Here is an 18450-nt window from a genome sequence, read left to right as displayed (position 1 = left end):
CCACTACACGTTGCGTGAAAGGAAAATTGGCCAAGTACTCGTCATAATCCCTATCGCGGCATAAATAATATGCAGTGCGTCGTCTGTGCCGCTGAAACTGCGCAGGTATATTCTGCCCATTACTAGGGGGGACGTCGTTGGGCAACTCCGAAACTGTCGAACTTGTTCGACGTCACGCACTGTCACTCTTGCGTTTGGTCAGCCGTTGAGGTCAATAGACGGCTAATTTCCCAATGTAAAACACTCGTGGTAGTCACAAGTGAAGCGAGCGGATTATAAAATACCTATTGCTGCAGGATATAGGTGTACGGTGGCTGTTTTCTGCAACGAAGACGACTTCTATTTCTGGGTATGGCTTCACACCTTTTCATTCATGTTCACTCAACCGCATAGGTTGTTGGGGTCGATGTCAGAACATTACTTGCGGTCACTGCAGGGTATCGGACTTTTCCGTTCATTCAGTAGCTCCAACATCGGACACAACTCTGAGAGAGAGAGAGAGAGAGAGAGAGAGAGAGAGAGAGAGAGAGAGAGAGAGAGAGAGAGAGAGAGAGAGAGAGAGAGAGAGAGAGAGCGAGAGAGAGAGAGATTAAATACGATCTCACCTCATTTTAAAGACGTTCATCCTTGACCTTTTGACGTCTGCTCAAAGCACGGTATCGACTGGCAACCACTGTGAAAAAAAACCCAGAAAAAAATCAAACGTTAGAAACTTATGCATGTTCGGTAACACCTATAGGGGTGTCCAGGTAAAAAAAAGAAAAGCCGGAAAAAATTCGGGAAAAAACCGATGACTAAGTTTCACTCAGTGTGAATGTTTTTTGAGAGCTGTTTTATGACAGCTTGTAACAAATAGGCCTAAACACAAGGTATACGCCCTTTTCCAAACGTGACCACCAATACCGCACGACAATATAAACCACTGAACAAGTAGGCAGCAGACAAAACAGCCTGCATGGAAACCAGCTACTTCACGTTAAGGCCAAAAAAAATAATAGGTGTGGTTACGGTAACATAGCCAAAAAAAATAGGGTAGGAAGGTAGGCAATCACTTTTTTTTTGTTTAACTTTTTTTTCTAATGTGTACAAATTAAACCTACTTGACAGGGAAATAAGTGTGCGACTCGGGCGCTTTCGCTTTCATTGCGTTTTCTGCATTCGTTTACTTGTTTTTTGGGGTATTTTTTTTGACAAATGTAATAAAAAGTTATAGGGTCGGCCCCAAAAAATAGGGTAGGTCGGGTTACCGTAACCACACCTATTTTTTTTTTTAGGCCTAAATATTCAAAGAGTGAATGACTTCATGAGACAGTTATAAATCAAGCACTGTCCCCCCCCCCCCCCTCCCCACAAGAGCGAAAGTATAAGTTCAAGGTATAGTAACCACGAAGACATGTTGATGTAGTTTTCTGTCGAATTGAATATCAAAACGTTCAAAGGACATTCGCTGTGCTGTATATGTAATTCATACCAATCAAAAAAGCGCCTGCAACGTACGGTAAATTCGAATATACTAAATAAATTACTATGCTAATTAATTAAATGAATGTTGATAACTAGCTGTTGCTCTCGACAAGCTCTTCTGTATTGAAGTCCCGATTCTGTTCATTAATTTGTTTGGTCAGTGCCGGCAAATAGGCCTATCCAAAACGCGAGCCGACTAAACTCGTGCGAATTTCCTCATGGTTGAAAACACAGAACGACACAATACATGGAGAAATTAAAGTCTGCAAAGATCACCCAGACACAGAAACACCCATTAAAAGCTACTCTTGCTGTGTGGTAACATAATCAAACAAGTCGCGTAAGGCGAAATTACTACATTTAGTCAAGCTGTGGAACTCACAGAATGAAACTGAACGCAGTCCGCCGCTAGTGCAAAAGGCAGTGAAAGTGACGAGCCTGTTTGGCGCGGTAGCGGTTGCGCTGTGCTTCATAGCGGCCTATACCCCAGACGGGGTCACAGGCGTAGGTGAGGTGAGGTGTGCTTCATAGCACGCTTTACTGTACCTCTCTTCGTTTTAACTTTCTGAGCGTGTTTTTAATCCAAACATATCATATCAATATGTTTTTGGAATCAGGAACCGACAAGGAATAAGATGAAATAGTTTTTAAAACGATTTCGGAAATTTAATTTTGATCATTATTTTTATATTTTTAATTTTCAGAGCTTGTTTTTAATCCAAATATAACATATTTATATGTTTTTGGAATCAGGAAATGATGTACAATAAGATGAACGTAAATTTGGATCGTTTTATATTAAAAAAAAAATTATTACAATTTTCAGATTTTTAATGACCAAAGTCATTAATTAATTTTTAAGCCACCAAGCTGAAATGCAATACCAAAGTCCGGCCTTCGTCGAAGATTGCTTTACAAAAATTTCAATCAATTTGATTGAAAAATGAGGGTGTGACAGTGCCGCCTCAACTTTTACAAAAAGCCGGATATGACGTCATCAAAGACATGTATTCAAAAAACGAAAAAAACGTCTGGGGCTATCATACCCAGGAACTCTCATGTCAAATTTCATAAAGATCGGGCCAGTAGTTTACTCTGAATCGCTCCACACACACACACAGACAGACACACACACACACACACACACACGCGCGCACAGACAGACAGACACACACACACGCAAGCACATACACCACGACCCTCGTCTCGATTCCCCCCTCTACGTTAAAACATTTAGTCAAAACTTGACTAAATGTAAAAACAAGAAAGGTAGGTTGTTGGAACGTTTGTTATTGACAAAACAATACATTCACAAATATATATAATATATATATATTTCTGAATTTTGGAACGTTGGCAGTCTCCTTGATTTTGGATTTGTGTGGTAACATAATTGCAAAACACGAACTGTGAAGCCTATTGGACGCTTTGAGGCCGATTTTTGAAGAAAAAATCCCTTCAAGTAAATAATTACAGCACAAACCCAGAGCGGTTTAGCAAATCAAAATCCCGGCTAAACAATATAGATACAAATCACGCGCGATATTATGAAAACAGTATATGCACATGAAAACCCCAGCTTTTTATTTCGTCGCGATATAACCTTCGTGGTTGAAAACGACGTTAAACACCAAATAAAGAAAGAAAGAAAGCTTTTTATTAGATTTTTTTATTAGAAAGTATGAAGCATTGGAGTGGATGCAGAGAGCAAGACGCTGGGTACTGTGTGACAGTAAATCGTTTTAAGAAATTTAAGACCCTCCGGACATTGTACACGCTTCGATAAAGCCATGTTCCGTTATCCTCGACAATCCTTCATAGTAAGTATTTCCCCAGCAGTGTGCTGACGCATAATGATTCATCACAAAGTCAAAAATGTCACTGAACAGGAAGGGGGGCTCACCGGATTTTGATTTCGGTCGCAGTAGCTGTCTTTGACTTGACTTGGCAGAAAATGTGGACAAGAACAACGAAAGATAACACAAACGACGTACGACTTTTGAAAAGTGTGTGAGCGACCGATTTATGTTATGCAAATTCAGTAGCTCGTTCAAGACCCAAGCATGCACAGGTTTTGCTTAAAACTGTAGATAGTCTTGGTTTAGCAAGGCGTGAGAAGGAAGCTTTTCCCACCATCGAAACCTGTGAAGAGAGACTTCTGGTCCGTTACAGAGAGGTGTGGAGGCGTGAGAGAGAGAGAGAGAGAGGGAGAGAGAGAGAGAGAGAGAGAGAGAGAGAGAGAGAGAGAGAGAGAGAGAGAGAGAGCTAGAGAGAGAGAGAGCAATAATGGGTTATTGACTTTAAAGCATGTAGATCTACGCGTATCGTCAAAACCGTACACTCACGAAATACAAACAAACAAACAAACAACCAAACACATGGCCTAAAAACACGCAGTCTCGGTTTTATTATACGCCACAACATAGGCCTACCTTATCGCGGGTCATACCAACAGTCACTTATGTTTTACGAACACAACGAGAGAATTAAAGACACGTAGGACCCTATCTCTGTGAAATTATACCAACAGACACTTATCTAACGCAGACAGTGTGCGAATTAAAGATAATTTATGTGTCTATCAAATTAGGCGCACAGATGGGCAGATAGCAAACAAGCTGACGGACCGATTTTTTGGTTCGTGATCAGCAAGTCTGACTTGAGTTGACTGGCGAGCCCACGACTGACACGCTGCAAGCATTTTCATTCAAGCTATTTGTGTCGCACGGCTCTGACCTTGTCGGCACATAGTGGGGAATCCCTCGGCTGTGGTTACAAGCAGTGCTGTACGGACAATGCCGTGTACTGTATATTGATAAGGCAGGGAAACACTGGCGTTGGTGGGTGGGGGTGGGGGTTTACAATTTTTGAAGCTGCCATCATGTCAGAACAGTGGAAACTACACGACTGTTGGCCGGCAAGCGTGGTCCGCTCTTGATGATCGCACCACACAGGAGCCATGGACTAATGAACACTGTCCGGCTGCACACTTCTTCTTCTTTCCAATGATGCCCACGATCATGATAATGATCATTATGACTGTTACACGACACAAGCAGAGAGGGAGATGGGCAGGCAGGGTGGGGAATAGGGGTGGGGGTTGGGTATTTCTGTGGCTTTCACTGAGCAGAAGACCGGCCCAGTGGGAGGAGCGAAAAAATCCGGGAACTACCTCAAAAATGTAGGTAGCAAGAGGGAATTACGTCAAAGGGATATTTTTGGGAATGATTATTCAACTCATCAGGCCAAGTTCAGCCCTGCTAACACTGATGCACGAAGAACGGGAAAATCAGTTCCAGGCTATATAAGATGAACACCAAGAGTCTTCCCTCACAGACCCCGGTGGGACTTCTTACAAACTGGAAAACTCGTCTGAAACCACGATTTCACACAGGAGCTGTTCCTTTCTACACTACCACTTTTCTACAAACTTGGAGTAACAAACAAGTTCCCATCTTCAAACCGCGAGAAGAGAACGCGCTGCAAACTGACCATAGTGTGGAACAGTGTACTGACTCGCAGGACATTGGCAACACAAATCAACTGACCATTCTTTGTTTCATTTGCCGAGTACCAAATAATTTCACCGGTGCTGAAAAAAAGTTCTGATACAAAATGGGGTACAAATCCCTTCTAGTTTCCAGCTCAGCGCTAGTTGTTTGTGTTCTATTCATCTTCGCTACTTTATTTCAAGGATGCGACTCGAGATCTACAAGAAGAAAAAGAGGTAGGCACTTGCCTTATTATGCTTTTGGACCTCTCGTTTGCTTGGTGATACTCTTTGTCGACATTTTCTTGTATTTTATTTTGGCTTTGCTATGTCATACGTGAACAAAATTCATGAAACATGCTTTTTGTGAAAAACATTTTTTTGCAAAAACAAAAGAAAGAAAGAAAGAAAGTAAGAAAGAAAGAAAGAGATACAAAAAGAAGGAACCGTCTATAAGTCTCGCATTGAACTCTTCGATGAGTTCCCGGATTGAGTTGTTATATATAACATGACGGCCATGCGAATGATCTATGGTTGGAACGCGATGTTTTGTTTTTTTACTCGTTCTGAACTCATTCCTCACTTTTGCAATGCAACAATTTAGCTAATAGCGTATGTCCCTCAATCCAGCCTTTTTGAAACAGCATTTCGTATAACGCTTAGAAACGGGCAATGAAGGTATTAGTTGTTTTGTTTGTGTTCGTGAGCAACTTGCCACTTGGCACTTAATACCCCCCCCCCCCCCTATCCTCCCACCCTTCACCTCACCCTTCTCTCAAACTGACTTTTTGATACTATTTTCTGGTCAAATAATAAGGCACTATTTTACCAAGCTGTAATAATTAGGGATCTCTCGTAAAATAAATGTGCAACAGAGTATTTGGCCAAGCAAGCAGTTGTGCCAGTGACCTAGATAGAACAAGAGCACGACAGATAAGCATCAGTCGCTGACACTTGAGCGGTTTTTATCTTTATCATTGCCGTCGTCTTGTACAAAACATAATAGTGGGGGGTCGCATTGTGTGGATATATAAAGGAGGGAGGGAAACCCGCACCAGCTAGGGTAATGTGAAGTGAATGGGAACACGCGGTGAACAGACACGATTTAGACCGCATTTGAAAAACAACAACAACAAAACAAAATCAAAACTTGACTAAATGTGAAAACCATACCAAAACAACTTTCACAGCTGGGCAAGTATGCATCCGGAAAAGAGTGAATGGATTCAAGTTTGCTGTTAAAAACTAAGAATGCATTCAAGTATACTGCGGGAAAAAATAACACTGGATTTTCAAGTATGCTGTAAATTGTAACGCAGCCTGCTCATTTGTTATTGGAAACGTGAAGCACTCACAACACAGTTGATGAGAGGAATCATGTTTTGTTGTCTGAGGTAACAGCCAATTAAAAACAGGAAAGTCGTGATGCCTGTTTTGAGGCATGTTTGTCTTCAATCCTTATTGTACAAATGTGTATGATATATTACGCACTGCCAAGACAAATAACAAATCTTCGTAAGCTTTTTGTTTAAGATTGATTTTTTTCTCATGATTGTTTGTTGAATGTCTACATGTCCGGGGCGGTGAGATGTCAGAGGTCACAAGATCTTACAGGACATTTGTCACCTTGTCAAATATGTACCCGTGATTATCAATTGATACGTACGTACGTGTCAATATTACGTGGATCTATTTCACGAATCACGTAACCCCGAAGATGAGCTGGTTCTAATCTCACAGGGACTTGAACAAAATGTTAAAAATTAAAAAAAATTAAAAAAAGAGCTTTTTGATGCTAGGACTGAAACGGATTAAAATTGCTATTAAGATTGTTATGCTCTTCAATTTCACAAGAAGTGCCAAATACGCTTTTTTCTGTTTGAAAGTGTCTTTGTTAACGTACCGAGTGGAGTTTCCACTTTTCCAGTTTAGTATGGAAAGGGTTGGGAGCTACGGATAGCTTTAACTTCCGCCTCAGAACTTCTTTACGTAAGTTACACAGTGGTCAAAACATGGCGTGCCCTTATAAATAGGCACTTTTTTTGCGGCATGGGGCAAACCCAGGAAATGTATTTTAAGCTTTGTTTCTACTGTGAAATAGCGTGTGTCGAGCTTTAGAGTACTCATGTGATTGTTTAACATGCCCAAGATATCAGCCTCTCAGCATTAAAACCATTTCTATTAAACAATTTCAAATACCAATACCGCATACATGTAATGAAATCATTGGAGCACAACAAGCCATGCTTATTAGTGTGTTCTTACAAACAGTATAAGATCAGATTCGCCTGACGACTACAATGTTATAAAGCTTGATAGAAGAGAAAACTAAAATTATTGTGGGATATTTTTAAACGGGAAAAAATGCTCTCGGCATTTCACTCTCACACCTCGAATAAACCTTCCCTCCTCCACCCCCCCCCCCCCACACACACCCACCCCTTTGCACAGAAACCGCTGGCCCACTGAAGAAAAGAAAGAGCTCAGCCAAACACGTCTGTGCAATAAAGAGGGAGCAACGACAAGAACAAAGCAGCAGCAATGCGATCCAACTCGCCCGCACTGCGGTTGAACATTTCCGCATTACTAAACGGCTATCCCCCTCGTGCTAAGCGATCATTGTAAGTCGCCTCACATCGATCATTGTAAGTCGCCTCACATCGATCATTGTAAGTCGCCTCACATCGGTCAGTCCCGGCTTTTACATGAGATAAGAGCATTGTTCCACCTGGACACATTGTTCCACCTGGACACATTGTTCCACCTGGACACATTGTTCCACCTGGACACATTGTTCCACCTGGACACATTGTTCCACCTGGACACATTGTTCCACCTGCACACATTGTTCCACCTGCACACATTGTTCCACCTGGACACATTGTTCCACCTGGACACATTGTTCCACCTGGACACATTGTTCCACCTGGACACATTGTTCCACCTGGACACATTGTTCCACCTGGACACATTGTTCCACCTGGACACATTGTTCCACCTGGACACATTGTTCCACCTGGACACATTGTTCCACCTGCACACATTGTTCCACCTGCACACATTGTTCCACCTGGACACATTGTTCCACCTGCACACATTGTTCCACCTGGACACATTGTTCCACCTGGACACATTGTTCCACCTGGACACATTGTTCCACCTGCACACATTGTTCCACCTGGACACATTGTTCCACCTGGACACATTGTTCCACCTGGACACATTGTTCCACCTGGACACATTGTTCCACCTGCACACATTGTTCCACCTGCACACATTGTTCCACCTGGACACATTGTTCCACCTGGACACATTGTTCCACCTGCACACATTGTTCCACCTGGACACATTGTTCCACCTGCACACATTGTTCCACCTGCACACATTGTTCCACCTGCACACATTGTTCCACCTGGACACATTGTTCCACCTGGACACATACCAATAATCCACAGTCTGACTGCTTTCTGTGTAGTCTGGCATTTTACGGGGCTGGATACAATTTTATATGACACGTATGTGAATGTACGAAATGAATTCACCCCTCCCCCTCCCCCCCCATTAAAAAAAAATCTGCATAAAAGCAGAGAGCGTGTAGAACAGAGTGAGTACCCTACAGTCTCTGATACGAAGAAGCAGCCAGGCTGTTGATGTTTGGTGTCCAAATGGAAGGATCCAATTATCTCATCAACAAACCTGGGAAGGCCTGTGGAGGTACACTGATGCATGGTCATTCACAAGAGGCAGAAGGTACATTTAAAGGCCTGGAAGTTCCCCCACCCCCACCCCACCCAACGCTTACCAACTCTGCTGGAAGTTCGCGGCAAGTTTCGGTTTCCGCCATGACGCCATTCAAGACGGAAATGGAATTATATATATAGATATAAGTAAACCCTCAGGTAGGGAAGTGTGAACCCACGCAATCACTATAGCTGATCAGGTGCAACGTTTACAAGTGTGTTACCTTTATGATCGTTTAATTTGTTGCTTTGTCGCCCTTAAGAAATTAGAATGACATCTACATGTGGGGTTTCGGGAAGGAAACAAACTGGCCCTGTGGGGGTGAAAGGAGATTTTGTTCCAGGTGATGATTTAAAGCCTGAGACTGGAATCCACAGTGTCCGATTTCGTTCTTTCAGGTACCATCGGAAAGAAAACGAACCGTTGATATTTTAAGAAACAAATTGCATACCACACAGTAGCATCGAGAGAGAGAGAGAGAGAGAGAGAGAGAGAGAGAGAGAGAGAGAGAGAGAGAGAGAGAGAGAGAGAGAGAGAGAGAGAGAGAGAGAGAGAGAGAGAGACATTGAGACAGACAGAGACAGAGAGAGCAGATCAGTTGAACGGACAGAATGCGAAGCAAGTTCTGAGCAGAAGACTATTGCACGACATATAAGTATGGGTCTTCACTTTGACAGCCCCCACCCCCCTCTCAGTAGCCCCCACCCCCGCCACCCCCCCTCTCAGTAGCCCCCACCCCCGCCACCCCCCCCCCTCTCAGTAGCCCCCACCCCCCCTCTCAGTAGCCCCCACCCCCCCACCCCCCCTCTCAGTAGCCCCCACCCCCGCCACCCCCCTCTCAGTAGCCCCCACCCCCGCCACCCCCCTCTCAGTAGCCCCCACCCCCCTCTCAGTAGCCCCCACCCCCGCCACCCCCCTCTCAGTAGCCCCTCCTCCCGCATATTCTACGCTCGCCACATGGTGTTAGACGTTGGCAAAATAGGAAGCATATAAGTGATTAAAGATTGTTTGTGTTTGTGTTTTTACAGGTCAAGAAGAAGGAAATTGCGAGGTCCTGGAGTACGGGCAAATATGCTGCGGGGGTCGCGTCTATGACCAGGATGATGATCGAGTTTGCTGCGGGGGTCGCGTCTATGACCAGGATAATGATCGAGTTTGCTGCGATTATGCTGGTATGTTCACTTTCCTCTATCATCATCATCATCATCATCATCATCATCATCATCATCATCATCATCATCATCATCATCATCATCATCGATCATCGATCCTCATCGATCATCTCAATTGTGTTATGTTTGATGTTTCACACGCTGCTGCTAAAGTCTGAGCTTGGTGTCTTCCATTTCAATCAAAGAACGAGGTTAAAAAACATTTTGTTGTTTAACTGAACATGGCCACGAACGTTTTTCAAATTGTCTTATCCTTTCCTACGCTTTGTTTATATACATGCACAATTGCATACTCCAGGAATGATGCCTTAGCGGCTGATCAAACGCTAATGACAATGAAATAATAAAATCCCGAGTGCCCAAACAGGCCCTCCGTTCTTTATCCAACCTCTCCCCACAGAAGAAAGTAAACATGCTAAGGTTTTTACAATTCGTGGCTTCTGGTAGGGAACTTCATGCGCCAGGTTTAGCAGTAGAACCGACAAAAAGACAACTTTCTTTTTAACACAACAATTTGTTTGGAGCAGTCAGGCTGATCATTGAGCCTTAAATTCATTGGGCAAAGTAGACTTGGTGAAGTCTAATTGACGAAGCGAACATTTGGCACTGATCGTTTTGTAAAACAAAGATTTCGCGAAGTCGACTTGAGGCGCAATGAAGGACCGCCTTTGGACCTTACCCATGCACACTGCATCTTAGCATTTCTTTTTTAATTGAACACCTGTCTCTGTTTTTAGGCGACAAGCTGTACGTGTGGACAGACCGGTGCGGCACGGACAACAAGGTGACGGACCCTTTCGAGCAGTGTGGTCCCAGTGGTATCAAGTTTGACTACCGCTATCAGGGCTGCTGCGCTGGTCAGCTCGTCTTCCAGCGTGATACTCACACGTGCTGCTCTGGCCGTAAGTACCCCTCTGGTCAATACTTCTCTTTCCTTGACATTGTCCATCCAAACTTCGCCTCGAATTGCAGGAATGTATTACATTTATATAGCCTCCATGTTCTCAATACAAATTTGTCCATTGACAACATCAATTCCAATCAGGACTTTGCTTTCAGGAATGTATTTTAAAACTGTTGAGGTTTAATTTCGGGATTAAAACGTAAGGTGGCAAGACATGGTATCACTTGTAGAGCTCTACTTTATTCACATAACTACTTCGTAAACATAAACTACATGTTTAAAGTCTTACCTCGGCAGCCACCCTTAAGATGCCTCAGTCTACCATAAGTAGCTTTTTGTTATGTAACTGGATTTTTCTTACGCCACACACAACCGCGTCCAGCAAGCCACGTAGCTTCATATTCAGTGTATAATAATTACCGTATAATGCATGGACCAGGTCTTGACTGTGGTCACTTTGGAAACAACGTGCCACAGTGTAGACCACTGGTCATTTCTGTCACCCCACACCATTCTGGCAATGAACTGACCCGTCCGTTCCGTGTTACAGTTCAAATCAACAGTGCCATCCTGCAGAGCGAAACGTGCTGCAACGGGCAGGCGCTGGGGAAGGGTCAGCTGTGTTGCCGTGTCAACTTTACCTCCACAGCGGTGGACAAGGGTCATGCCTCTCACACCGAGTGCTGCGTCAATACAGACACGTCCCAAGTGCAGACCTACGACAATAACACGGAGCAGTGTATCAAAGGGAATCTGTCCGATTCTTCCCCTTCTCTTTTTCAATCTCTTTTCAATGCGGCTTCTTCTGAAGGATCCAAGCGCAGCTGCCTGGAGAACGTCAACCAGAGAGAGGAAGGAGAACAGCTTGAGTGTTGTGGAAAGAAGCCCTACAGACCCTCACTGGAGACCTGCTGCAAGAATCGTCTAACGCAACAACCATCGTCGGACTCCATCTGCTGCTACGACGTGGCCTTTGCGAAGGATGACATGACCAACAACACGTGTATGGGGACATGTGGAGGGAAGCCGTACAACAGCGAGAAACAGACGTGCTGTGGTGATAGAAACATCTTTCATCTGACCAGTGGCAAGGAGGGGTGTTGTGGTGACCAGTCCATTAACCATCGTCGCCAGACCTGCTGCGGCGGAATGCCTCTGGACAAGTACGTTATTACACCCCCGGTATAGGGGTGTGTATAGGTTTCGGTCGATATGTTTGTTTGTGTGTTTGTGTGTTTGTGTTCGCATATAGATCTCAAGAATGAACGGACCGATCGTCACCAAACTTGGTGAACAGGTTCTATACATTCCTGAGACGGTCCTTACAAAATTTGGGACCAGTCAAACACACGGTTAGGGCCTAGGGAGTTATTGGTGGATTAAGATTCTACAAGGACTTAGAGAGAAACATATTCATGGTCAAAGGGAAATAACCTTCTCAGTTGGTGGCAGTGAGAATGGGTGCAGTGAGAATGGTTATTTCCCTTTGACCAACGGGGGTGTTTTTCCTACCTCGAAGGAATTTCTTGTTTTTCCTGTTTACTGTTTGTGCAATTATACTCATGTTCTGCCTGTATGTATACATACCTTTCGTTTACTTACTAAAACAGTAACTGTGCCCTGAAGGAATCACATTAAATTCTTCTCTTCTTAAACATCCCTTCCAAAATCGTAACTACATGCAACTGTTGCATAATTCTTGAACCTCTTCTCTGCAAATGCATAATGTCAGTCGGATAAATACGTCTGACCATCCAGATGGAATGCCACACCGTCAAAATACACGTGTCAGGCCTTTGCGTTAAATAAATATTTCTTGTATCCGTTTCTGTACAATAAAGGGCCACAGCAAAACCATATTGCATTCTCATGACAAAATCATCCTCTTTAGTAAAAGTCTCACCCCCTCTGTGTATGTTTACAGGGGCAAGATGGTGTGCTGTCAGGACAAGTCGCCCTACTACCCCACCATCATGCAGTGCGACAAGGAGACAGGCGGCTTGCGACTTCGGAACAAGCAGCTGAGGGCACAGAGCCTGCCCAACAAATTCTGCACCACGAGGCTGGACACTTGGGGGGAGCGCTGGGGAGCACCCGTTTTCCACGGCACTAAATGTAAGTACATGAAGTAGGCGTTGGTTTTATCACTACTGCTTCGTTTTATTGAAGGCGTTTTAACTATCATGGTGTTTTCTGGGTTTTGCATGGAGGTTAACCTTACAACCTTCTTAAAAGTCTGTGCAGTTCTTTTGTTGTTTTTTCAAACAAATCACGCTAATCTGAAACAATGTAAGCTCTTCCTGCTCACCAATTCTTACAGGTTAACCCTTATACAATGATGGAATCTACACCGATGACAAGGCTATAGTCTCAGTAGAAGCTCAACAAACCACAACAGAGTTCTGACCAGTTTTAGAGTAGTAGTTAGTATTTATCTGTATCTTTAAAAGAATAAATCAAGTTTGTTTGTTTGTTTGTTTGCTTAACGCCCAGCCGACCACGAAGGGCCATAATTATCAGGGCGGTGCTGCTTTGACATTTAACGTGCGCCACACACAAGACAGAAGTCGCAGCACAGGCTTCATGTCTCACCCAGTCACATTATTCTGACACCGGACCAACCAGTCCTAGCACTAACCCCACAATGCCAGACGCCAGGCGGAGCAGCCATTAGATTGCCAATTTTAAAGTCTTAGGTATGACTCGGCCGGGGTTCGAACCCACGACCTCCCGATCACGGGGCGGACGCCTTACCACTAGGCAAACCGTGCCGGTTTAATAAATCAAGTACGATGGACAAAAAACCGAAAACATATATCCTAAACTATAGCTAATATAACTGCGTTCTTTGACGCAAGCAATGGATTCCTCAGATCCCAAATTATACATCCTGTGAGTTTCATTTATAGTTGCAAGACATATTCAGAACACAGAGCACAGAGAGGTCAGGGGGATACACACTCTTCACAGAGCACATTGTAACCAGCATTTATTTCCTTCTGTTGCAGTTATCAACCTACAAGGGCGGGTGGAGAGGTGCGGGATACAGGTGGGCAAAGACAAATTGACCATCCCTCTGACGCCTGCAGTGGTTAGGGTGGGCGGGATCAGAGTGTCCCGCTGTATGAGTAGTCACCACCTCAAGCTGGTCATCAAGCTGCCCAAGGACCAGACGTGCGTCAGCAAGAGAAATCTGAAGGCCTACCTACGCGACAAGACTCTGGACATCTTCGTTGCCCCAAGCAAGCTCAAATGTAAAAAGAACGGCAGGGCTGAAGTTCGGCTGGGGCTCAAGGACGTGGCTTTGGTGCTCATGTCATCTCGAATGGACGCTATGATGGTCGAGTCTCCTTTTTTCTCCAGGTCCTAAATCCCTTTTTCTGGGGGACACAAATCCCCTTTTGTCTTTGGGTCCAAAATCCTGTTTGTTTGAATCCCTCTCGTCTTGGCGTTCCAAGTCCCCTTTTGTCTCGAGAATCGAGAATATCCAATTGACTCGGTGTCACAAATCTTCTTTTGTCAGGGGTCCAGAAGACAGAAACGCTTGGCGGGATGGGACCCAGACCCCAAAGGTCCGACGCTTGGCGAAAGAGGACGATGGTTCCAAACTAGACTGATATCGGGTGAAGATAAGAGGATGCTGTATTAGTAAGTTTGGAAAAAAGCCATGATAAAACGCAGTCTATTTTTGCCAGACGGTGTAACAGGCCCTTACTAATGCGTCACGTGGTCTAAAAGAGAGAATGAGAGGGCGCACGTGCACGCGCGCGCATTCTGCTAACACCTACAGAAGAAGCGCTTTCATTACATGAATATTGATACATATAAAAAGTAGAAAACAAAACAAAACATATTTAGTCCAAAGAGCATTCACAGTTAAATATCAATCATGTCAGAGAAATCTATCGTCTTCAAAGTGAACACCAACTAGATGAAACTATTATTTATACCACTAAAAGTAATTTTACATGACATTGTAGCCCTCGAGAATCTCACAACAAATCACAGGGCGAGAACTTGCAACCATTAAACAGTACCAGGAATTTGATCAATACGGTGCAGAAGTTGTCTTTGCTAGACAATAAAAAACAAGAAAGGCAGTCTCTTTGTTTTTGGATTTGCTATACAACGGAATATTATTGTTGTTGTTAACTTAATGTTGGTTTAAGAAATTAGCTGTTTGGTGTATCTTGTATGTTTCTTAACTCGGATTTCAGGGCATCACATGTCATAGAGATTGTCCGTGATATATACATACATACATGAGTGATGTACGTATACTGTTATTAAAACAAAGGCAGCATTCATTTTGTTTCTTTCTTTCATGCCTGCCAATGATGTATGTGTGAGTTCTATAATTCGTTGAGCTGTTCATTTCTATCAGTTGTTCAGTTTAAATTCTATTTGTTATATTAAATGTACATCTAAAACATTAAATGTCAATGCCTATATAAAAACCCACGAATGTATAGCTTGTCTTGGTATGGTTCGCAAGCTGCCGAAACTTGTTGTAAATGCAGATGTAAAACAAAAGTGTTGTTCTATAGGTGACTGTTCAAATAATGCCCTTTGTAAAACAATGATCATCCTCTTCTGAAGTGGCGAGTTAAGACATCACAATATGCGTTTGTTTTAGAGGGGGTGACCCGAATGATGTTCAGGGCAACCCATTCATTACCATTATCACCATTCACACATAGCGACAACCACTGCCACAATTTGTTTGGTTTCAGCTTGTCATTGTGTCCTAAGCAATAGATGCCTCTTTGTCAATAGAACACTATCACGTATATATATGTATATTACCTGGAAAATATGCTCTTTTCATTGTTAGCAGACTCAGAACGAAGCTGTGAGCGGATTGATAGCAACGTTTTGGCTTCAGGTGCTAAAGGCAAACACAGCCTTATGTCTTGTTTTCAAGAAAGAACAGATAACTCAAAGCTTTAAACTAAATTGGAAATGTCCGGCAAATGGGGAAGGGGAAAAGTGATAGGAAAAGTAGTGGGTCTTGCTTGGGAGCTAAAGGAAGATGGCGTGATAGGGCTGGAGGGTGGTCAAGTTAGAGTACAGAAATGTCACATCATGTCACATCACATCACATCACATCACATCATGTCACATCACATCACATCACATCACATCACATCACATCATTCTTTCTGGCCGAATCAGTATTGCAAACCTCGATCATTAACTTCATCTCTGTAAGTTTCTTAAGCATTTTTTTATCATCAAAAATCACAATCATTTCATCTTATTCAGTAACTATTTTAGTTGTAAATATTTGAACTGTGTGCGTTGTGAAGTCTGTCACTTTCACAGTCTGTATGAAGGGATGAGTGTTTTTCTTCTGTTGCAAAGCACACCGTGATGGTCTGCTTGTGACATGTAAACATTGTTATATCTGGACACGTATATAGTTATTTTACTGTTGTATTTAATGAATTGCACATCATTTTTCCCCTTCATTTTATTGTCACATCCGCGAGAAAAAAAGTTGCACAAAGGAGGTTTTTTTATTTTTATATAGTTAACCTTTTTGTTGTCATTCCTTAATCTCACAATGCACAAAAAGCCCACTCAGGACATGTTCTGGTCTCACTTCAAAATGGCAAAGAATGCGTAGCGTCTTTTTCTTATTCTTATTTTCTTGACGAAACGCAACAAGCTGTCATTAAAATTCACAATCATCACATTGTAAAGACATTCCAGTTGAAATCGGCATTATGTGAGTGCTGTGAATAACTTATACCAAAGAAAAGCTTCAGTCACTAAATCATTTTATTTCATTTTCTTTCGATGAATGTGTTTGTGGAGTCTGCATGTGCCATTGATATTATCACTCTTTACGTTCGTGACACATTCCATAATGCGTACCACGCGTTCTTGTCGGTAGTATTTGCTCACAAATCCGTAGTCTTTGTTAAAAAATCCGTAGTCTTTGCTCAAAAATCCATAGTTTGTGTGGTTTGTGCTCATAGCTTGTGTCAACTCTTTTTGCTCATATATATGTCTGTACTGTAGGCTTTGCTCAAATGTCCGTAGTTTTTTTTCTAATGTTAACTGTTTTTGTCCAGACATGAAATATGATTGTGTTGAGTTTGGTAGACAAATTATGAAACTTAAGTGGTAAAATATCTGATTTGTAGAGATCGATCTCGCTCGTAAGTGAAACAAAAATCAATACAGCTACATGTGTACCAATCAGTCTGAACGGCCGTTTTCATTTGCAATCTTAGCTTCTACTTCTACGGCAGGAACAACAAACTTAACAGATGTTGTAGTATAAAACTGTTATGGCAGGAACAACAAACTTAACAGATGTTGTAGTATAAAACTGTTATGGCAGGAACAACAAACTTAACAGATGTTGTAGTATAAAACTGTTATGGCAGGAACAACAAACTTAACAGATGGTGTAGTATAAAACTGTTATGGCAGGAACAACAAACTTAACAGATGTTGTAGTATAAAACTGTTATGGCAGGAACAACAAACTTAACAGATGTTGTAGTATAAAACTGTTATGGCAGGAACAACAAACTTAACAGATGTTGTAGTATAAAACTGTTATGGCAGGAACAACAAACTTAACAGATGTTGTAGTATAAAACTGTTATGGCAGGAACAACAAACTTAACAGATGTTGTAGTATAAAACTGTTATGGCAGGAACAACAAACTTAACAGATGTTGTAGTATAAAACTGTTATGGCAGGAACAACAAACTTAACAGATGGTGTAGTATAAAACTGTTATGGCAGGAACAACAAACTTAACAGATGTTGTAGTATAAAACTGTTATGGCAGGAACAACAAACTTAACAGATGTTGTAGTATAAAACTGTTATGGCAGGAACAACAAACTTAACAGATGTTGTAGTATAAAACTGTTATGGCAGGAACAACAAACTTAACAGATGTTGTAGTATAAAACTGTTATGGCAGGAACAACAAACTTAACAGATGTTGTAGTATAAAACTGTTATGGCAGGAACAACAAACTTAACAGATGTTGTAGTATAAAACTGTTATGGCAGGAACAACAAACTTAACAGATGTTGTAGTATAAAACTGTTATGGCAGGAACAACAAACTTAACAGATGTTGTAGTATAAAACTGTTATGGCAGGAACAACAAACTTAACAGATGTTGTAGTATAAAACTGTTATGGCAGGAACAACAAACTTAACAGATGTTGTAGTATAAAACTGTTATGGCAGGAACAACAAACTTAACAGATGTTGTAGTATAAAACTGTTATGGCAGGAACAACAAACTTAACAGATGTTGTAGTATAAAACTGTTATGGCAGGAACAACAAACTTAACAGATGTTGTAGTATAAAACTGTTATGGCAGGAACAACAAACTTAACAGATGTTGTAGTATAAAACTGTTATGGCAGGAACAACAAACTTAACAGATGTTGTAGTATAAAACTGTTATGGCAGGAACAACAAACTTAACAGATGTTGTAGTATAAAACTGTTATGGCAGGAACAACAAACTTAACAGATGTTGTAGTATAAAACTGTTATGGCAGGAACAACAAACTTAACAGATGGTGTAGTATAAAACTGTTATGGCAGGAACAACAAACTTAACAGATGTTGTAGTATAAAACTGTTATGGCAGGAACAACAAACTTAACAGATGGTGTAGTATAAAACTGTT

At 42.2% G+C, this 18450-nt stretch overlaps 2 protein-coding genes across 12 annotated transcripts in view; one reads left to right on the top strand and one right to left on the bottom strand.

The window, feature by feature from the left end:
- Positions 1–18450, bottom strand: part of LOC138951901 (uncharacterized) — a 125124-nt gene that overhangs the window by 28875 nt on the left and 77799 nt on the right. For 8 of the 11 annotated variants that reach the window (XR_011451253.1, XR_011451252.1, XR_011451255.1 and 5 more), the window contains one exon: positions 606–673. The exons of 1 other annotated variant lie outside the window; for it this stretch is intronic. The gene's annotated coding sequence lies outside the window, so the exon portion shown is untranslated. Of the gene's footprint in view, positions 1–605; positions 674–3367; positions 3387–3896; positions 3916–18450 lie in introns of those variants that run through there. 2 more of the 11 variants (XR_011451257.1, XR_011451258.1) reach the window with 2 other exon arrangements.
- Positions 4355–17331, top strand: LOC138951896 (uncharacterized). The gene is made up of 6 exons (XM_070323457.1): positions 4355–5191; positions 9724–9867; positions 10605–10769; positions 11322–11934; positions 12696–12886; positions 13780–17331. The coding sequence occupies exons 1-6, from the start codon at positions 5080–5082 to the stop codon at positions 14139–14141; spliced, it is 1587 nt and encodes a 528-aa protein (XP_070179558.1). The 5' UTR covers positions 4355–5079; the 3' UTR covers positions 14142–17331.

Source organism: Littorina saxatilis, linkage group LG17 (assembly GCF_037325665.1).
Source record: "Littorina saxatilis isolate snail1 linkage group LG17, US_GU_Lsax_2.0, whole genome shotgun sequence".
In the NCBI taxonomy this organism is placed as follows: Eukaryota; Metazoa; Mollusca; class Gastropoda; order Littorinimorpha; family Littorinidae; genus Littorina; species Littorina saxatilis.
Note: the sequence above shows the minus strand (reverse complement) of the source record. Positions and strands in the feature narration are given on the sequence as shown.

Coding starts and splice junctions, on each gene's coding strand:
- LOC138951896 (XM_070323457.1), top strand. CDS start 5,080: ATGGGGTACAAATCCCTTCTAGTTTCCAGCTCAGCGCTAGTTGTTTGT. Junction 5,192..9,723: donor ATCTACAAGAAGAAAAAGAG/GTAGGCACTTGC, acceptor GTGTTTTTACAG/GTCAAGAAGAAGGAAATTGC. Junction 12,887..13,779: donor CGTTTTCCACGGCACTAAAT/GTAAGTACATGA, acceptor CTTCTGTTGCAG/TTATCAACCTACAAGGGCGG.